General features: G+C 36.4%; 2 protein-coding genes across 2 annotated transcripts in view; both read right to left on the bottom strand.

Moving 5' to 3' along the window:
* LOC145291527 (uncharacterized) overlaps positions 1-22,407 on the bottom strand; it is a 1,250,821-nt gene that overhangs the window by 532,031 nt on the left and 696,383 nt on the right. The window lies entirely within an intron of this gene.
* Positions 1-22,407, bottom strand: part of LOC145291526 (uncharacterized) — a 33,964-nt gene extending 11,557 nt beyond the window's left edge. The window contains exon 1 of the mRNA XM_080137517.1: positions 1-22,407. This exon is cut by the window's left edge and continues 11,557 nt beyond it. Coding sequence (XP_079993643.1) covers positions 1-22,335 — 22,335 coding nt within the window. The 5' untranslated portion in view covers positions 22,336-22,407.

The raw sequence follows: 22,407 nt of genomic DNA, 5'->3' as shown, positions 1-22,407 counted from the left end.
AGTTGTTACTGGTATCGATGTAGTTGTAGCAGGTGTCTTTATTGGAATTGATGTGGTCTGTGTAGTAGGTATGGATGTAGTTGCAGCAGAGGTTGTTGTTGTTGTTGTTGGCATTGATGTTGTTTTTGCAGTAGGGATTGATGTAGTTGTTGGGATTGATGTTGAGGTGTGTAGTGTTGATGTTGGTATCGAGGTTGTCATAGTAGTTGTTGTTGGAATGGAAGTTGTCGTTGGTATTGATATAGTTGTTGGAATTGATGTTGTAGTAGTTGGTATTGATATAGTTGCAGTTGTAGCAGATGTCTTCATTGGAATTGATGTGGTGTGTGTAGTAGGCAATGATGTAGTTGCAGTAGTTGTTGTTGTTGTTGGCATTGATGTTGTTTTTTTGGTAGGGATTGATGTAGTTGTTGGGATTGATGTTGAGGTGTGTAGTGTTGATGTTGGTATCGAGGTAATAGTAGTTGGAGTTGGAATAGAAGTTGTCGTTGGTATTGATATAGTTGTTGTAGCAGGAATTGATGTTGTAGTAGTTGGTATTGATATAGTTGTAGTAGATGTCGTAGTTGTTTGCAATGATGTTGTTTTAGTAGTAGGAATTGATGTACTTGTCAGAATTGATGCTGCTGTAGTTGGTATTGATATAGTTGTAGTAAATGTTGTTGGTATTGATGTGGTGTGTGTAGTAGGTATTGACGTTGTAGTAGATGTTGTTGCTGGAATTGATGTTTTTGTAGTAGGGATGGATCTAGTAGTTGGAATGGATTTTGTCGTTGTTAGTATTGATGTTGGTATCGAGGTAGTCATAGTAGATGTTGTTGGAATAGAAGTTGTCGTTGGTATTGATATAGTTGTTGTTATCAATGATGTTGTAGTAGTTGGTATTGATATAGTTGTAGTTGTAGCAGATGTCTTCATTGGAATAGATGTGGTGTGTGTAGTAGGCATTGACGTAGTTGCAGTAGTTGTTGTTGTTGGCATTGATGTTGTTTTTGTAGTTGTGATTGATGTAGTTGTTGGGGTTGATGTTGAGGTGTGTAGTGTTGACGTTGGTATCGATTTAGTAATAGTAGATGTTATTGGAATAGAAGTTGTCGTTGGTATTGATATAGTTATTGTTGGAATTGATGTTGTTGTAGTTGGTATTGATATAGTTGTAGTAGATGTCGTTGTTGGCAATAATATTCGTTTAGTAGTAATGGATATGGTGTGTGTGGTAGGTATTGATATTGTTTGAGTAGATATTGTTGGAATTGATGTTGTTTGTGTGGTAGGGATTGATGTCGTTGTTGGAATGGATGTTGTCGTTGTTAGTATTGATGTTGGAATCGATGTAGTCATAGTAGATGTAGTTGGAATAGAAGTTCTCGTTTGTATTGATATAGTTGTTGTTGGAATTGATGTTGTAGTAGTTGGTATTGATATAGTTGTAATAGATGTCGTAGTTGTTGGCAATGATGTTGTTTTAGTAGTAGGAATTGATGTAGTTGTTACTGGTATCGATGTAGTTGTAGCAGGTGTCTTTATTGGAATTGATGTGGTGTGTGTATTAGGTATAGATGTAGTTGCAGTGGAGGTTGTTGTTGTTGGCATTGATGTTGTTTTTGCAGTAGGGATTGATGTAGTTGTTGGGATTGATGTTGAGGTGTATAGTGTTGATGTTGGTATCGATGTTGTCATAGTAGTTGTTGTTGGAATAGAGGTTGTCTTGGGTAGTGATATAGTTGTTGGAATTGATGTTGTAGTAGTTGGTATTGATATAGTTGCAGTTGTAGCAGATGTCTTCATTGGAATTGATGTGGTGTGTGTAGTAGGTATTGACGTAGTTGCAGTAGTTGTTGTTGTTGTTGGCAATGATGTTGTTTTTGTGGTAGGGATTGATGTAGTTGTTGGGATTGATGTTGAGGTGTGTAGTGTTGATGTTGGTATCGAGGTAGTCATAGTAGTTGTAGTTGGAATAGAAGTCGTTGGTAATGATATAGTTGTTGTTGGAATTGATGTTGTAGTAGTTGGTATTGATATAGTTGTAGTAGATGTCGTAGTTGTAGGCAATGATGTTGTTTTAGTAGTAGGAATTGATGTACTTGTCAGAATTGATGCTGCTGTAGTTGGTATTGATATAGTTGTAGTAAATTTTGTCGGAATTGATGTGGTGTGTGTAGTAGGTATTGATATTGTAGTAGATGTTGCTGGAATTGATGTTTTTGTAGTAGGAATTGATGTAGTTGTTACTTGTATCGATGTAGTTGTAGCAGGTGTCTTTATTGGAATTGATGTGGTGTGTGTAGTAGGTATTGATGTAGTTGCAATGGAGGTTGTTGTTGTTGGCATTGATGTTGTTTTTGTAGTAGGGATGGATGTAGTTGTTTGAGTGGATGTTGTCGTTGTTATTATTGATGTTGGTATCGATGTAGTCATAGTAGATGTTGTTGGAATAGAAGTTGTCGTTGGTATTGATAGAGTTGTTGTTGGGATTGATGTTGTAGTAGTTGGTATTGATATAGTTGTAGTTGTAGCAGATGTCTTCATTGGAATGGATGTGGTGTGTGTAGTAGGTATTGACGTAGTTGCCGTAGTTGTTGTTGGCATTGATGTTGTTGTTGTAGTAGGGATTGATAAAGCTGTTGGGATTGATGTTGTCGTTGTTAGTATTGATGTTTGTATCGAGGTAGTCATAGTAGATGTTGTTGGAATAGAAGTTGTCGTTGGTATTGATATAGTTGTTGTTGGAATTGATGTTGTAGTAGTTGGTATTGATATAGTTGTAGTTGTAGCAGATGTCTTTATTGGAATGGATGTGGGTTGTGTAGTAGGTATTGACGTAGTTGCCGTAGTTGTTGTTGTTATTGGCATTGATGTAGTTTTTGTAGTAGGGATTGATGTAGTTGTTGGGATTGATGTTGAGGTGTTTAGTGTTGATGTTGGTATAGAGGTAGTAATAGTAGGTGTTGTTGGAATAGAAGTTGTCGTTGGTATTGATATAGTTGTTGTTGGAATTGATGTTGTAGTAGTTGGTATTGATATAGTTGTAGTAGATGTCGTAGTTGTTGGCAATGATGTTGTTTTAGTAGTAGGAATTGATGTACTTGTCAGAATTGATGCTGCTGTAGTTGGTATTGATATAGTTGTAGTAAATGTTGTTGGAATTGATGTGGCGTGTGTAGTAGATATTGATGTTGTAGTAGATGTTGCTGGAATTGATGTTTTTATAGTAGGGATGGATGTAGTTGTTGGAATAGATGTTGTTGTTAGTATTGATGTTGGTATCGATGTAGTCATAGTAGATGTTGTTGGAATAGAAGTTGTCGTTGGTATTGATATAGTTGTTGTTGGAATTGATGTTGTAGTAGGTGGTATTGATATAGTTGTAGTAGATGTTGTTGTTGTCAATGATGTTGTTTTAGTAGTAGGGATTGATGTAGTCCTTACTGGTATTGATATAGTTGTTGAAGATGTCTTCATTGGAATTGATGCGATGTGTGTAGTAGGTATTGATGTAGTTTCAGTAAAGGTTGTTGTTGTTGTTGGCATCGATGTTGTTTTTGTAGTAGGGATTGATGTAGTTGTTGGGATTGATGTTGAGGTGTGTAGTGTGGATGTTGGTATTGATGTAGTAATAGTAGATGGTGTTGGAATAGAAGTTGTCGTTGGTATTAATATAGTTGTTGTTGGAATTGATGCTGTTGTTGTAGTTGGTATTGATATAGTTGTAGTAGATATCGTTGTTGTTGGCAATGATGTTCGTTTAGAAGTAATGGATGTGGCGTGTGTGGAAGGTATTGATGTTGTTTTAGTAGATGTTGTTGGAATTGATGTTGTTTGTGTGGTAGGGATTGAGGTAGTTGTTGGAATGGATGTTGTCATTGTTAGTATTGATGTTGGAATCGATGTAGTCATAGTAGATTTAGTTCGAATAGAAGTTGTCGTTGGTATTGATATAGTTGTTGGAATTGATGTTTTTGTAGTTGGTATTGATATAGTTTCAGTTTGAGCAGATGTCTTGATTGGAATGGATGTGGTGTGTGTAGTAGGTATTGACGTAGTTGCAGTAGTTGTTGTTGTTGGCATTGATGTTTTTGTGGTAGGGATTGATGTAGTTGTTGGGATTGATGTTGAGGTGTGTAGTGTTGATGTTGGTATCGAGGTAGTCATAGTAGTTGGAGTTGGAATAGAAGTTGTCGTTGGTATTGATATAGTTGTTGTTGGAATTGATGTTGTAGTAGTTGGTATTGATATAGTTGTAGTAGATGTCGTAGTTGTTGGCAATGATTTTGTTTTAGTAGTAGGAATCGATGTACTTGTAAGAATTGATGCTGCTGTAGTTGGTATTGATATAGTTGTAGTAAATTTTGTCGGAATTGATGTGGTGTGTGTAGTAAGTATTGATGTTGTAGTAGATGTTGTTGCTGGAAGTGATGTTTTTGTAGTAGGGATTGGTGTAGTAGTTGCAATAGATGTTGTCGTTGTTAGTATTGATGTTGGTATCGAGGTAGTCATAGTAGATGTTGGAATAGAAGTTGTCGTTGGTATTGATATAGTTCTCGTTGTCAATGATGTTGTAGTAGTTCGTATTGATATAGTTGTAGTTGTAGCAGATGTCTTCATTGGAATAGATGTGGTGTGTGTAGTAGGCATTGACGTAGTTGCAGTAGTTGTTGTTGGCATTGATGTTGTTTTTGTAGTAGTGATTGATGTAGTTGTTGGGGTTGATGTTGAGGTGTGTAGTGTTGACGTTGGTATCGATGTAGTAATAGTAGATGTTGTTTGAATAGAAGTTGTCGTTGGTATTGATATAGTTGTTGTTGGAATTGATGTTGTAGTTGGTATTGATATAGTTGTAGTAGATGTCATTGTTGTTGGCAATGATATTCGTTTAGTAGTAATGGATGTGGTGTGTGTGGTAGGTATTGATGTTGTTGGAGTAGATGTTGTTGGAATTGATGTTGTTTGTGTAGTAGGGATTGATGTAGTTGTTGGAATCGATGTTGTCGTTGTTAGTATTGATGTTGGAATCGATGTAGTCATAGTAGATGTTGTTGGAATTGAAGTTGTCGTTGGTATTGATATAGTTGTTGTTGGAATTGATGTTGTAGTAGTTGGTATTGATATAGTTGTACTAGATGTCGTAGTTGTTGGCAATGATGTTGTTTTAGTAGTAGGAATTGATGTAGTTGTTACTGGTACCGATGTAGTTGTAGCAGGTGTCTTTATTGGAATTGATGGGGTGTGTGTAGTAGGTATGGATGTAGTGGCAGTAGAGGTTGTTGTTGTTGTTGTTGTTGGCATTGATGTTGTTTTTGCAGTAGGGATTGATGTAGTTGTTGGGATTGATGTTGAGGTGTGTAGTGTTGATGTTGGTATCGAGGTTGTCATAGTAGTTTTTGTTGGAATAGAAGTTGTCGTTGGTATTGATATAGTTGTTGTTGGAATTGATGTTGTAGTAGTTGGTATTGATATAGTTGCAGTTGTAGCAGATGTCTTTATTGGAATTGATGTGGTGTGTGTAGTAGGTATTGACATAGTTTCAGTAGTTTTTGTTAATGTTGTTGGCATTGATGTTGTTTTTCTGGTAGGGATTGATGTAGTTGTTGGGATTGATGTTGAGGTGTGTGGTGTTGATGTTGGTATCGAGGTTGTCATAGCAGTTGTTGTTGGAATAGAAGTTGTCGTTGGTATTGATATAGTTGTTGTTGGAATTGATGTAGTAGTAGTTGTTATTGATATAGTTGTAGTAGATGTCGTAGTTGTTGGCAATGATGTTTTAGAAGTAGGAATTGATGTACTTGTCAGAATTGATGCTGCTGTAGTTGGTATTGATATAGTTGTAGTAAATGTTGTCGGAATTGATGTGGTGTGTGTAGTAGGTATTGATGTTGTAATAGATGTTGCTGCTGGAATTGATGTTTTTGTTGTAGGGATGGATGTAGTAGTTGGAATGGATGTTGTCGTTGTTAGTATTGAAGTTGGTATCGATGTAGTCATAGTAGATGTTGTTGGAATAGAAGTTGTCGTTGGTATTGATATTGTTGTTGGAATTGATGTTGTAGTAGTTGGTATTGATATAGTTGTAGTTGTAGCAGATGTCTTCATAGGAATTGATGTGGTGTGTGTAGTAGGTATTGACGTAGTTGCCGTAGTTGTTGTTGTTGGCATTGATGTTGTTTTTGTGGTAGGGATTGATGTAGTAGTTGGGATTGATGTTGCGGTATGTTGTGTTGATGTTGGTATCGAGGTAGTCATAGTAGTTGTTGGAATAGAAGTTGTCGTTGGTATTGATATAGTTGTTGTTGGAATTGATGTAGTAGTAGTTGGTATTGATATAGTTGTAGTAGATGTCGTAGTTGTTGGCAATGATGTTTTAGATGTAGGAATTGATGTACTTGTCAGAATTGATGCTGCTGTAGTTGGTATTGATATAGTTGTAGTAAATGTTGTCGGAATTGATGTGGTATGTGTAGTAGGTATTGATGTTGTAATAGATGTTGTTGCTGGAATTGATGTTTTTGTTGTAGGGATGGATGTAGTAGTTGGAATGGATGTTGTCGTTGTTAGTATTGAAGTTGGTATCGATGTAGTCATAGTAGATGTTGTTGGAATAGAAGTTGTCGTTGGTATTGATATTGTTGTTGGAATTGATGTTGTAGTAGTTGGTATTGATATAGTTGCAGTTGTAGCAGATGTCTTCATAGGAATTGATGTGGTGTGTGTAGTAGGTATTGACGTAGTTGCCGTAGTTGTTGTTGTTGGCATTGATGTTGTTTTTGTGGTAGGGATTGATGTAGTTGTTGGGATTGATGTTGCGGTATGTTGTGTTGATGTTGGTATCGAGGTAGTCATAGTAGATGTTGTTGGAATAGAAGTTCTTGTTGGTATTGATATAGTTGTTGTTGGAATTGATGTTGTAGTAGTTGGTATTGATATAGTTGTAGTATATGTCGTAGTTGTTGGCAATGATGTTTTAGAAGTAGGAATTGATGTACTTGTCAGAATTGATGCTGCTGTAGTTGGTATTGATATAGTTGTAGTAAATGTTGTTGGAATTGATGTGGTGTGTGTAGTAGGTATTGATGTTGTAGGAGATGTTGTTTTTGGAATTGATGTTTTTGTAGTAGGGATAGATGTAGTAGTTGGAATGGATATTGTCGTTAGTATTGATGTTAGTATCGATGTAGTGAAAGTAGATGTTGTTGGACTAGAAGTTGTTTTTGGTATTGATATAGTTGTTGTTGGAATTGATGGTGTTGTAGTTGGTATTGATATAGTTGTAGTAGATGTCGTTATTGTTGTCATTGATGTTTTAGTAGAAGGAATTGATGTAGTTCTTACTGGTATTGATATAGTTGTAACAGATGTCTTCGTTGGAATTGATGTGGGGTGTGTAGTAGGTATTGATGTAGTTGCAGTAGAGGTTGTTGTTGTTGTTGGCATCGATGTTGTTTTTGTAGTAGGGATTGATGTAGTTGTTGGGATTGATGTTGAGATGTGTAGTGTTGATGTTGGTATCGATGTAGTAATAGTAGATATTGTTGGAATAGAAGTTGTCGTTGGAATTGATTTTGTAGTAGTTGGTATTGATATTGTTGTAGTTGTAGAAGATGTCTTCATTGGAATGGATGTGGTGTGTGTAGTAGGTATTGACGTAGGTGCCGTAGTTGTTGTTGTTGTTGGCATTGATGTTTTTATAGTAGGGATTGATGTAGTTGTTGGGATTGATGTTGAGGTGTGAAGTGTTGATGTTGGTATCGAGGTAGTCATAGTAGGTGTTGTTGGAATAGAAGTTGTCGTTGGTATTGATATAGGTGTTGTTGGAATTGATGTTGTAGTAGTTGGTATTGATATAGTTGTAGTAGATGTCGTAGTTGTTGGCAGTGATGTTGTTTTAGTAGTAGGAATTGATGTACTTGTCAAAATTGATGCTGCTGTAGTTGGTATTGATATAGTTGTAGTAAAAGCTGTCGGAATTGATGTGGTGTGTGTAGTAGGTATTGATGTTGCAGTAGATGTTGTTGCTGGAATTGATGTTTTTGTAGTAGGGATGGATGTAGTAGTTGGAATGGATGTTGTCGTTGTTAGTATTGATGTTGGTATCGATGTAGTCATAGTAGATGTTGTTGGAATAGAAGTTGTCGTTGGTATTGATATAGTTGTTGTTGGAATTGAAGTTGTAGTAGTTGGTATTGATATAGTTGTAGTTGTAGCAGATGTCTTCATTTGAATGGATGTAGTGTGTGTAGTAGGTATTGACGTAGTTGCAGTAGTTGTTTTTGTTGTTGTTGGCATTGATGTTTTTGTAGTAGGGATTGATGTAGTTGTTGGGATTGATGTTGAGGTGTGTAGTGTTGATGTTGGTATCGATGTAGTAATAGTAGATGTTGTTGGAATAGAAGTTGTCGTTGGTATTGATATAGTTGTTGTTGGAATTGATGTTGTTGTAGTTGGTATTGATATAGTTGTAGTATATGTCGTTGTTGTTCGCAATGATGTTCGCTTAGTAGTAATGGATGTGGTTTGCGTGGTAGGTATTGGTGTTTTTTTAGTAGGGATGGATGTAGTAGTTAAAATGGATGTTGTCGTTGTTAGTATTGATGTTGGTATCGAGGTAGTCATAGTAGATGTTGTTGGAATAGGAGTTGTCGTTGGTATTGATATAGTTGTTGTTGGAATTGATGTTGTAGTAGTTGGTATTGATATAGTTGTAGTTGTAGCAGTTGTCTCCATTGGAATGGATGTGGTGTGTGTAGTAGGTAATGACATGGTTGCAGTAGTTGTTGTTGTCTGCATTGATGTTGTTTTTGTAGTAGGGATTGATGTAGTTGTCGGGATTGATGGTGAGGTGTGTAGTGCTGATGTTGGTATCGAGGTAGTCATAGTAGTTGTTGTTGGAATAGAAGTTGTCGTTTGTATTGATATAGTTGTTGTTGGAATTGATGTTGTAGTAGTTGGTATTGATATAGTTGTAGTAGATGTCGTGGTTGTTGGCAATGATGTTGTTTTAGTAGTAGGAATTGATGTACTCGTCAGAATTGATGCTGCTGTAGTCGGTATTGATATAGTTGTAGTAAATGTTGTTGGAATTGATGTGGTGTGTGTAGTAGGTATTGGTTTTGTAGTAGATGTAGTTGCTGGAATTGATGTTTTTGTAGTAGGGATGGACGTAGTAGTCGGAATGGATATTGTCGTTGTTAGTATTGATGTTGGTATCGATGTAGTCATAGTAGATGTTGTTGGAATAGAAGTTGTCGTTGGTATTGATATAGTTGTTGTTGGGATTGATGTTGTAGTAGTTGGTATTGATATAGTTGCAGTTGTAGCAGATGTCTTCATTGGAATGGATGTGGTGTGTGTAGTAGGTATTGACATAGTTGCAGTAGTTGTTTTTGTTGTTGGCATTGATGTTGTTTTTTTGGTAGGGATTGATGTAGTTGTTGTGATTGATGTTGAGGTGTGTAGTGTTGATGTTGGTATCGAGGTAGTCATAGTAGTTGTTGTTGGAATAGAAGTTGTCGTTGGTATTGATATAGTTGTTGGAATTGATGTTGTAGTAGTTGGTATTGATATAGTTGTAGTAGATGTCGTAGTTGTTGGCAATGATGTTGTTTTAGTAGTAGGAATTGATGTACTTGTCAGAATTGATGCTGCTGTAGTTTGTATTGATATAAGTGTAGTAAATGTTGTTGGAATTGGTGTAGTGTGTGTAGTAGGTATTGATGTTGTAGTTGATGTAGTTGCTGGAATTGATGTTTTTGTAGTAGGGAGGGATGTAGTAGTTGGAATGGATGTTGTCGTTGTTAGTATTGATGTTGGTATCGAGGTAGTTATAGTAGATGTTGTTGGAATAGAAGTTGTCGTTGGTATTGATATAGTTGTTGTTGGAATTGATGTTGTAGTAGTTGGTATTGATATAGTTGTAGTTGTAGCAGATGTCTTCATTGGAATGGATGTGGTGTGTGTAGTAGGTATTGACGTAGTTGCAGTAGTTGTTGTTTGCATTGATGTTGTTTTTGTGGTAGGGATTGATGTAGTTGTTGGGATTGATGTTGAGGTGTGTAGTGTTGATGTTGGTATCGAGGTAGTCATAGTAGTTGTCGGAATATAAGTTGTCGTTTGTATTGTTATGGTTGTTGTTGGAATTGATGTTGTAGTAGTTGGTGTTGATATAGTGGTAGTAGCTGTCGTAGTTGTTGGCAATGATGTTGTTTTAGTAGTAGGAATTGATGTACTTGTCAGAATTGATGCTGCTGTAGTTGGTATTGATATAGTTGTAGTAAATGTTGTTGGAATTGGTGTGGTGTGTGTAGTAGGTATTGATGTTGTAGTAGATGTAGTTGCTGGAATTGATGTTTTTGTAGTAGGGAGGGATGTAGTAGTTGGAATGGATGTTGTCGTTGTTAGTATTGATGTTGGTATCGATGTAGTCATAGTAGATGGTGTTGGAATAGAAGTTGTTGTTGGTATTGATATAGTTGTTGTTGTAGCAGATGTCTTCATTGGAATAGATGTTGTTTTTGTAGTAGGTATTGACGTAGTTGCAGTAGTTGTTGTTGTTGTTGTTGTTGTTGGCATTGATGTAGTTGTTGGGATTGATGTTGAGGTGTGTAGTGTTGATGTTGGTATCGATGTACTAATAGTAGGTGTCGTTTGAATAGAGGTTGTCGTTGGTATTGATATAGTTGTTGTTGGAATTGATGTTGTAGTAGTTGGTATTGATATAGTTGTAGTAGATGTCGTAGTTGTTGGCAATGATGTTGTTTTAGTAGTAGGAATTGATGTACTTGTCAGAATTGATGTTGCTGTAGTGGGTATTGATATAGTTGTAGTAAATGTTGTTGGAATTGATGTGGTGTGTGTAGTAGGTATTGATGTTGTAGTAGATGTAGTTGCTGGAATTGATGTTTTTGTAGTAGGGATGGACGTAGTAGTCGGAATGGATATTGTCGTTGTTAGTATTGATGTTGGTATCGATGTAGTCATAGTAGATGTTGTTGGAATAGAAGTTGTCGTTGGTATTGATATAGTTGTTGTTGGGATTGATGTTGTAGCAGTTGGTATTGATATAGTTGCAGTTGTTGCAGATGTCTTCATTGGAAGGGATGTGGTGTGTGTAGTAGGTATTGACATAGTTGCAGTAGTTGTTTTTGTTGTTGTTGGCATTGATGTTTTTGTAGTAGGGATTGATGTAGTTGTTGGGATTGATGTTGAGGTGTGTAGTGTTGATGTTGGTATCGATGTAGTAATAGTAGATGTTGTTGGAATAGAAGTTGTCGTTGGTATTGATATAGTTGTTGTTGGAATTGATGTTGTTGTAGTTGGTATTGATATAGTTGTAGTATATGTCGTTGTTCGCAATGATGTTCGTTTAGTAGTAATGGATGTGGTGTGCGTGGTAGGGATGGATGTAGTAGTTGGAATGGATGTTGTCGTTGTTAGTATTGATGTTGGTATTGAGGTAGTCATAGTAGATGTTGTTGGAATAGAAGTTGTCGTTGGTATTGATATAGTTGTTGTTGGAATTGATGTTGTAGTAGTTGGTATTGATATAGTTGTAGTTGTAGCAGATGTCTTCATTGGAATGGATGAGGTGTGTGTAGTAGGTATTGACGTAGTTGCAGTAGTTGTTGTTGTTGGCATTGATGTTGTTTTTGTGGTAGGGATTGATGTAGTTGTTGTGATTGATGTTGAGGTGTGTAGTGTTGATGTTGGTATCGAGGTAGTCATAGTAGTTGTTGTTGGAATAGAAGTTGTCGTTGGTATTGATATAGTTGTTGTTGGAATTGATGTTGTAGTAGTTGGTGTTGATATAGTGGTAGTAGATGTCGTAGTTGTTGGCAATGATGTTGTTTTAGTAGTAGGAATTGATGTACTTGTCAGAATTGATGCTGCTGTAGTTGGTATTGATATAGTTGTAGTAAATGTTGTTGGAATTGGTGTAGTGTGTGTAGTAGGTATTGATGTTGTAGTAGATGTAGTTGCTGGAATTGATGTTTTTGTAGTAGGGAGGGATGTGGTAGTTGGAATGGATGTTGTCGTTGTTAGTATTGATGTTGGTATCGATGTAGTCATAGTAGATGGTGTTGGAATAGAAGTTGTCGTTGGTATTGATATAGTTGTTGTTGGAATTAATGTTGTAGTAGTTGGTATTGATATAGTTGTAGTTGTAGCAGATGTCTTCATTGGAATGGATGTGGTGTGTGTAGTAAATATTGACGTAGTTGCAGTAGTTGTTGTTTGCATTGATGTTGTTTTTGTGGTAGGGATTGATGTAGTTGTTGGGATTGATGTTGAGGTGTGTAGTGTTGATGTTGGTATCGAGGTAGTCATAGTAGTTGTCGGAATAGAAGTTGTCGTTGGTATTGATATGGTTGTTGTTGGAATTGATGTTGTAGTAGTTGGTGTTGATATAGTGGTAGTAGATGTCGTAGTTGTTGGCAATGATGTTGTTTTAGTAGTAGGAATTGATGTACTTGTCAGAATTGATGCTGCTGTAGTTGGTATTGATATAGTTGTAGTAAATGTTGTTGGAATTGGTGTGGTGTGTGTAGTAGGTATTGATGTTGTAGTAGATGTAGTTGCTGGAATTGATGTTTTTGTAGTAGGGAGGGATGTAGTAGTTGGAATGGATGTTGTCGTTGTTAGTATTGATGTTGGTATCGATGTAGTCATAGTAGATGGTGTTGGAATAGAAGTTGTCGTTGGTATTGATATAGTCCTTGTTGTAGCAGATGTCTTCATTGGAATAGATGTTGTTTTTGTAGTAGGTATTGACGTAGTTGCAGTAGTTGTTGTTGTTGTTGTTGTTGTTGGCATTGATGTAGTTGTTGGGATTGATGTTGAGGTGTGTAGTGTTGATGTTGGTATCGATGTACTAATAGTAGGTGTCGTTGGAATAGAGGTTGTCGTTGGTATTGATATAGTTGTTGTTGGAATTGATGTTGTAGTAGTTGGTATTGATATAGTTGTAGTAGATGTCGTAGTTGTTGGCAATGATGTTGTTTTAGTAGTAGGAATTGATGTACTTGTCAGAATTGATGTTGCTGTAGTGGGTATTGATATAGTTGTAGTAAATGTTGTTGGAATTGATGTGGTGTGTGTAGTAGGTATTGATGTTGTAGTAGATGTAGTTGCTGGAATTGATGTTTTTGTAGTAGGGATGGACGTAGTAGTCGGAATGGATATTGTCGTTGTTAGTATTGATGTTGGTATCGATGTAGTCATAGTAGATGTTGTTGGAATAGAAGTTGTCGTTGGTATTGATATAGTTGTTGTTGGGATTGATGTTGTAGCAGTTGGTATTGATATAGTTGCAGTTGTTGCAGATGTCTTCATTGGAAGGGATGTGGTGTGTGTAGTAGGTATTGACATAGTTGCAGTAGTTGTTTTTGTTGTTGTTGGCATTGATGTTTTTGTAGTAGGGATTGATGTAGTTGTTGGGATTGATGTTGAGGTGTGTAGTGTTGATGTTGGTATCGATGTAGTAATAGTAGATGTTGTTGGAATAGAAGTTGTCGTTGGTATTGATATAGTTGTTGTTGGAATTGATGTTGTTGTAGTTGGTATTGATATAGTTGTAGTATATGTCGTTGTTCGCAATGATGTTCGTTTAGTAGTAATGGATGTGGTGTGCGTGGTAGGGATGGATGTAGTAGTTGGAATGGATGTTGTCGTTGTTAGTATTGATGTTGGTATCGATGTAGTCATAGTAGATGGTGTTGGAATAGAAGTTGTCGTTGGTATTGATATAGTTGTTGTTGGAATTAATGTTGTAGTAGTTGGTATTGATATAGTTGTAGTTGTAGCAGATGTCTTCATTGGAATGGATGTGGTGTGTGTAGTAAATATTGACGTAGTTGCAGTAGTTGTTGTTTGCATTGATGTTGTTTTTGTGGTAGGGATTGATGTAGTTGTTGGGATTGATGTTGAGGTGTGTAGTGTTGATGTTGGTATCGAGGTAGTCATAGTAGTTGTCGGAATAGAAGTTGTCGTTGGTATTGATATGGTTGTTGTTGGAATTGATGTTGTAGTAGTTGGTGTTGATATAGTGGTAGTAGATGTCGTAGTTGTTGGCAATGATGTTGTTTTAGTAGTAGGAATTGATGTACTTGTCAGAATTGATGCTGCTGTAGTTGGTATTGATATAGTTGTAGTAAATGTTGTTGGAATTGGTGTGGTGTGTGTAGTAGGTATTGATGTTGTAGTAGATGTAGTTGCTGGAATTGATGTTTTTGTAGTAGGGAGGGATGTAGTAGTTGGAATGGATGTTGTCGTTGTTAGTATTGATGTTGGTATCGATGTAGTCATAGTAGATGGTGTTGGAATAGAAGTTGTCGTTGGTATTGATATAGTTGTTGTTGTAGCAGATGTCTTCATTGGAATAGATGTTGTTTTTGTAGTAGGTATTGACGTAGTTGCAGTAGTTGTTGTTGTTGTTGTTGTTGTTGGCATTGATGTAGTTGTTGGGATTGATGTTGAGGTGTGTAGTGTTGATGTTGGTATCGATGTACTAATAGTAGGTGTCGTTGGAATAGAGGTTGTCGTTGGTATCGATATAGTTGTTGTTGGAATTGATGTTGTAGTAGTTGGTATTGATATAGTTGTAATAGATGTCGTAGTTGTTGGCAATGATGTTGTTTTAGTAGTAGGAATTGATGTACTTGTCAGAATTGATGCTGCTGTAGTGGGTATTGATATAGTTGTAGTAAATGTTGTTGGAATTGATGTGGTGTGTGTAGTAGGTATTGATGTTGTAGTAGATGTAGTTGCTGGAATTGATGTTTTTGTAGTAGGGATGGACGTAGTAGTCGGAATGGATATTGTCGTTGTTAGTATTGATGTTGGTATCGATGTAGTCATAGTAGATGTTGTTGGAATAGAAGTTGTCGTTGGTATTGATATAGTTGTTGTTGGGATTGATGTTGTAGCAGTTGGTATTGATATAGTTGCAGTTGTTGCAGATGTCTTCATTGGAAGGGATGTGGTGTGTGTAGTAGGTATTGACATAGTTGCAGTAGTTGTTTTTGTTGTTGTTGGCATTGATGTTTTTGTAGTAGGGATTGATGTAGTTGTTGGGATTGATGTTGAGGTGTGTAGTGTTGATGTTGGTATCGATGTAGTAATAGTAGATGTTGTTGGAATAGAAGTTGTCGTTGGTATTGATATAGTTGTTGTTGGAATTGATGTTGTTGTAGTTGGTATTGATATAGTTGTAGTATATGTCGTTGTTCGCAATGATGTTCGTTTAGTAGTAATGGATGTGGTGTGCGTGGTAGGGATGGATGTAGTAGTTGGAATGGATGTTGTCGTTGTTAGTATTGATGTTGGTATTGAGGTAGTCATAGTAGATGTTGTTGGAATAGAAGTTGTCGTTGGTATTGATATAGTTGTTGTTGGAATTGATGTTGTAGTAGTTGGTATTGATATAGTTGTAGTTGTAGCAGATGTCTTCATTGGAATGGATGAGGTGTGTGTAGTAGGTATTGACGTAGTTGCAGTAGTTGTTGTTGTTGGCATTGATGTTGTTTTTGTGGTAGGGATTGATGTAGTTGTTGTGATTGATGTTGAGGTGTGTAGTGTTGATGTTGGTATCGAGGTAGTCATAGTAGTTGTTGTTGGAATAGAAGTTGTCGTTGGTATTGATATAGTTGTTGTTGGAATTGATGTTGTAGTAGTTGGTGTTGATATAGTGGTAGTAGATGTCGTAGTTGTTGGCAATGATGTTGTTTTAGTAGTAGGAATTGATGTACTTGTCAGAATTGATGCTGCTGTAGTTGGTATTGATATAGTTGTAGTAAATGTTGTTGGAATTGGTGTGGTGTGTGTAGTAGGTATTGATGTTGTAGTAGATGTAGTTGCTGGAATTGATGTTTTTGTAGTAGGGAGGGATGTGGTAGTTGGAATGGATGTTGTCGTTGTTAGTATTGATGTTGGTATCGATGTAGTCATAGTAGATGGTGTTGGAATAGAAGTTGTCGTTGGTATTGATATAGTTGTTGTTGGAATTAATGTTGTAGTAGTTGGTATTGATATAGTTGTAGTTGTAGCAGATGTCTTCATTGGAATGGATGTGGTGTGTGTAGTAAATATTGACGTAGTTGCAGTAGTTGTTGTTTGCATTGATGTTGTTTTTGTGGTAGGGATTGATGTAGTTGTTGGGATTGATGTTGAGGTGTGTAGTGTTGATGTTGGTATCGAGGTAGTCATAGTAGTTGTCGGAATAGAAGTTGTCGTTGGTATTGATATGGTTGTTGTTGGAATTGATGTTGTAGTAGTTGGTGTTGATATAGTGGTAGTAGATGTCGTAGTTGTTGGCAATGATGTTGTTTTAGTAGTAGGAATTGATGTACTTGTCAGAATTGATGCTGCTGTAGTTGGTATTGATATAGTTGTAGTAAATGTTGTTGGAATTGGTGTGGTGTGTGTAGTAGGTATTGATGTTGTAGTAGATGTAGTTGCTGGAATTGATGTTTTTGTAGTAGGGAGGGATGTAGTAGTTGGAATGGATGTTGTCGTTGTTAGTATTGATGTTGGTATCGATGTAGTCATAGTAGATGGTGTTGGAATAGAAGTTGTCGTTGGTATTGATATAGTTGTTGTTGTAATTGATGATGTAGTAGTTTGTATTGATATAGTTGTAGTTGTAGCAGATGTCTTCATTGGAATAGATGTTGTTTTTGTAGTAGGTATTGACGTAGTTGCAGTAGTTGTTGTTGTTGTTTGCATTGATGTAGTTGTTGGGATTGATGTTGAGGTGTGTAGTGTTGATGTTGGTATCGAGGTAGTCATAGTAGTTGTCGGAATAGAAGTTGTCGTTGGTATTGATATGGTTGTTGTTGGAATTGATGTTGTAGTAGTTGGTATTGATATAGTTGTAGTAGATGTCGTAGTTGTTGGCAATGATGTTGTTTTAGTAGTAGGAATTGATGTACTTGTCAGAATTGATGCTGCTGTAGTGGGTATTGATATAGTTGTAGTAAATGTTGTCGGAATTGATGTGGTGTATGTAGTAGGTATTGATGTTGTAGTAGATGTTGTTGCTGGAATTGATGTTTTTGTAGTAGGGATGGATGTAGTAGTTGGAATGGATGTTGTCGTTGTTAGTATTGATGTTGGTATCGATGTAGTCATAGTAGATGTTGTTGGAATAGAAGTGGTCGTTGGTATTGATATAGTTGTTGTTGGAATTGAAGTTGTAGTAGTTGGTAGTGATATAGTTGCAGTTGTTGCAGATGTCTTCATTGGAAGGGATGTGGTGTGTGTAGTAGGTATTGACATAGTTGCAGTAGTTGTTTTTGTTGTTGTTGGCATTGATGTTTTTGTAGTAGGGATTGATGTAGTTGTTGGGATTGATGTTGAGGTGTGTAGTGTTGATGTTGGTATCGAGGTAGTCATAGTAGTTGTTGTTGGAATAGAAGTTGTCGTTGGTATTGATATAGTTGTTGTTGGAATTGATGTTGTAGTAGTTGGTGTTGATATAGTGGTAGTAGATGTCGTAGTTGTTGGCAATGATGTTGTTTTAGTAGTAGGAATTGATGTACTTGTCAGAATTGATGCTGCTGTAGTTGGTATTGATATAAGTGTAGTAAATGTTGTTGGAATTGGTGTGGTGTGTGTAGTAGGTATTGATGTTGTAGTAGATGTAGTTGCTGGAATTGATGTTTTTGTATTAGGGAGGGATGTAGTAGTTGGAATGGATGTTGTCGTTGTTAGTATTGATGTTGGTATTGAGATAGTTATAGTAGATGTTGTTGGAATAGAAGTTGTCGTTGGTATTGATATAGTTGTTGTTGGAATTGATGTTGTAGTAGTTGGTATTGATATAGTTGTAGTTGTAGCAGATGTCTTCATTGGAATGGATGTGGTGTGTGTAGTAGGTATTGACGTAGTTGCAGTAGTTGTTGTTTGCATTGATGTTGTTTTTGTGGTAGGGATTGATGTAGTTGTCGGGATTGATGGTGAGGTGTGTAGTGCTGATGTTGGTATCGAGGTAGTCATAGTAGTTGTTGTTGGAATAGAAGTTGTCGTTTGTATTGATATAGTTGTTGTTGGAATTGATGTTGTAGTTGGTATTGATATAGTTGTAGTAGATGTCGTGGTTGTTGGCAATGATGTTGTTTTAGTAGTAGGAATTGATGTACTCGTCAGAATTGATGCTGCTGTAGTCGGTATTGATATAGTTGTAGTAAATGTTGTTGGAATTGATGTGGTGTGTGTAGTAGGTATTGATTTTGTAGTAGATGTAGTTGCTGGAATTGATGTTTTTGTAGTAGGGATGGACGTAGTAGTCGGAATGGATATTGTCGTTGTTAGTATTGATGTTGGTATCGATGTAGTCATAGTAGATGTTGTTGGAATAGAAGTTGTCGTTGGTATTGATATAGTTGTTGTTGGGATTGATGTTGTAGTAGTTGGTATTGATATAGTTGCAGTTGTAGCAGATGTCTTCATTTGAATGGATGTGGTGTGTGTAGTAGGTATTGACATAGTTGCAGTAGTTGTTTTTGTTGTTGTTGGCATTGATGTTGTTTTTGTGGTAGGGATTGATGTAGTTGTTGTGATTGATGTTGAGGTGTGTAGTGTTGATGTTGGTATCGAGGTAGTCATAGTAGTTGTTGTTGGAATAGAAGTTGTCGTTGGTATTGATATAGTTGCTGTTGGAATTGATGTTGTAGTTGTTGGTGTTGATATAGTTGTAGTAGATGTCGTAGTTGTTGGCAATGATGTTGTTTTAGTAGTAGGAATTGATGTACTTGTCAGAATTGATGCTGCTGTAGTTGGTATTGATATAGTTGTAGTAAATGTTGTTGGAATTGATGTGGTGTGTGTAGTAGGTATTGATGTTGTAGTAGATGTAGTTGCTGGAATTGATGTTTTTGTAGTAGGGAGGGATGTAGTAGTTGGAATGGATGTTGTCGTTGTTAGTATTGATGTTGGTATTGAGGTAGTCATAGTAGATGTTGTTGGAATAGAAGTTGTCGTTGGTATTGATATAGTTGTTGTTGGAATTGATGTTGTAGTAGTTGGTATTGATATAGTTGTAGTTGTAGCAGATGTCTTCATTGGAATGGATGAGGTGTGTGTAGTAGGTATTGACGTAGTTGCAGTAGTTGTTGTTGTTGGCATTGATGTTGTTTTTGTGGTAGGGATTGATGTAGTTGTTGTGATTGATGTTGAGGTGTGTAGTGTTGATGTTGGTATCGAGGTAGTCATAGTAGTTGTTGTTGGAATAGAAGTTGTCGTTGGTATTGATATAGTTGTTGTTGGAATTGATGTTGTAGTAGTTGGTGTTGATATAGTGGTAGTAGATGTCGTAGTTGTTGGCAATGATGTTGTTTTAGTAGTAGGAATTGATGTACTTGTCAGAATTGATGCTGCTGTAGTTGGTATTGATATAGTTGTAGTAAATGTTGTTGGAATTGGTGTGGTGTGTGTAGTAGGTATTGATGTTGTAGTAGATGTAGTTGCTGGAATTGATGTTTTTGTAGTAGGGAGGGATGTGGTAGTTGGAATGGATGTTGTCGTTGTTAGTATTGATGTTGGTATCGATGTAGTCATAGTAGATGGTGTTGGAATAGAAGTTGTCGTTGGTATTGATATAGTTGTTGTTGGAATTAATGTTGTAGTAGTTGGTATTGATATAGTTGTAGTTGTAGCAGATGTCTTCATTGGAATGGATGTGGTGTGTGTAGTAAATATTGACGTAGTTGCAGTAGTTGTTGTTTGCATTGATGTTGTTTTTGTGGTAGGGATTGATGTAGTTGTTGGGATTGATGTTGAGGTGTGTAGTGTTGATGTTGGTATCGAGGTAGTCATAGTAGTTGTCGGAATAGAAGTTGTCGTTGGTATTGATATGGTTGTTGTTGGAATTGATGTTGTAGTAGTTGGTGTTGATATAGTGGTAGTAGATGTCGTAGTTGTTGGCAATGATGTTGTTTTAGTAGTAGGAATTGATGTACTTGTCAGAATTGATGCTGCTGTAGTTGGTATTGATATAGTTGTAGTAAATGTTGTTGGAATTGGTGTGGTGTGTGTAGTAGGTATTGATGTTGTAGTAGATGTAGTTGCTGGAATTGATGTTTTTGTAGTAGGGAGGGATGTAGTAGTTGGAATGGATGTTGTCGTTGTTAGTATTGATGTTGGTATCGATGTAGTCATAGTAGATGGTGTTGGAATAGAAGTGGTCGTTGGTATTGATATAGTTGTTGTTGGAATTGAAGTTGTAGTAGTTGGTATTGATATAGTTGTAGTAGATGTCGTTGTTGTTGGAAATGATGTTGTTTTAGTAGTAAGGATTGATGTAGTTGTTACTGGTATCGATGTAGTTGTAGCAGATGTCTTCATTGGAATGGATCTGGTGTGTGTAGTAGGTATTGAGGTAGCTGCAGTAGACGTTGTTTTTGTTGTTGGCATTGATGTTGTTTTTGTAGTAGGTATTGATGTTGAAGTGTGTAGTGTTGATGTTGGAATCGAGGTAGTCATAGTAGGTGTTGATGTAGTTGTTGTTGGAATTGATGTTGTAGTAGTTGGTATTGACGTAGTTGCAGTAGAAGTTGTTTTTGTTGTTGGCATTGATGTTGTTTTTGTAGAAGGGATTGATGTAGTTGTTGGGATTGATGTTGAGGTGTGTAGTGTTGATGTTGGTATCGACGTAGTCATAGTAGGTGTTGTTGGAATAGAAGTTGTCGTTGGTATTGATATAGTTGTTGGAATTGATGTTGTAGTAGTTGGTATTGATATAGTTGTAGTAGGTGTTCTTGTTGTTGGCAATGATGTTGTTTTAGTAGTAGGAATTAATGTAGTTGTCTGAATTGATGCCGCTGTTGGTTGTACTGATATAGTTTTAGTAGATGTTGTTGTTGGATGTGATGTAGTGTGTGTAGTAGGTATTGATGTAGTTGTTGTAGGTGTTGTTGTAATTGATGTTGTTTTTGTGGTAGGGATTGATGTAGTTGTTGGAATGGATGTTGTCGTTATTATTGATGTTGGTATCGCTGTAGTCATAGTAGATACTGTTGGAATATAAGTTGTCGTTATTGCTGTAGCTGTTCTTGTAATTGATATCATCGTAGTTGGTATTGATGTAGTTGTAGTAGATATCGTTGTACTTGGAATTGATGTTGTTTTTATAGTAGAGATTGTTGTAGTAGTTGGGATTAATGCTTTTGTTGTTATTATTGATGTTGGTATCAACGTAGTCATAGTAGATGCTGTTGGAATAGAAGTTGTTGGTATTGATGTAATTATTGTTGGAATTGATGTTTTTTTAATTGGTATTGATATAGTTGTAGTAGATGTTGTTGTTGTTGGCAATGATGTTGTTTTAGTAGTAAGAATTGATGTAGGTATTGAAGTAAATGTTGTTTGAATTCTTTTTGCCATAGTGGTATTGATTGATGTTTGAATTGATGTGGTTTCTGTTGCCAGTGTCGATGTAGTATTTAGAATTGACCTTGGGTGAATGCATGTTGTTGATAATGTTGACATAAGGAGTGTTGTTGTTAGAATTGCTGTTTTAGTAATAGGTATTGGTGTGGTAGTTGTTTTATGTTTTGAAATAGGTATTGATGTTCTTGTTGTTTTAATTGATGTCGTTTCTGAAATAGGTATTGATGTTGTAGTTTGTAGTGAGGTTCTCAGTATGGATTTTGGTGAGGTGGTTATAGATATTGTGTGATATGATATTTTTGGTGTGGGGAGTGATGTTATTGATGTGACTGTTGGAATTGATGTTGTGGTAGGATTTGATATGATTGCTGTAGTGGCTTTTGATGTTGTACTTAATAGTGATTTTGTTGGAATTGATGTCATTGATGTTGTGATAGTATGTATTGATGTACTGATTGGAATTGATGAGGCTTTTGTAGTAATTATTGAAGTGGTTGGAATTGATGTCGTTTTTATATTGGAAATTGTTGTGGGTGGTATTGATTTTGGTGTAGTGGTTGCAGATGTTGGAATTGATGTAGTTTCTTTTGTGGGTATTGTTTTTGTTAGGATTGATGTCAATCTAGCAGGGATTGATGTCGTTGGTGTGTAGATTGATCTTGAATTGGGGGTTATTGTGGTTGTAGGGATTAATATTTTTGTAGTGATGCATCGTGCTGTTTGTGTTTTTGCTGTGGTTGTAGTGAGCATTGGCGTTATTGTTGGAATATATGTGGTTTCTGGAGTGGAGATTTGTGTTGTTGTTGGAACTGATTGTGTTGTGGTAGTAGGGATTAATGTTGTTGAAATTGATATGGTTTTCGTGGGGGGTATAGTAGATTTGTTTGTATATCTTCGAATAGTTGTGGATGGATGAATGGAAGTCTTTCTTGAAGCTGACGGAATTGTACTACTTTTCATTGCTGAAGATGTTTTATGAAGAAAGGTTTTCGTAACACTTGAAACTGATTTTGTTGAGAATATTTTGGACGT

This window comes from Euprymna scolopes, chromosome 12 (assembly GCF_053919585.1).
Source record: "Euprymna scolopes isolate OS-2025 chromosome 12, ASM5391958v1, whole genome shotgun sequence".
NCBI classification, from domain to species: domain Eukaryota; kingdom Metazoa; phylum Mollusca; class Cephalopoda; order Sepiida; family Sepiolidae; genus Euprymna; species Euprymna scolopes.
This window is presented reverse-complemented; position numbering and strand designations above follow the sequence as displayed.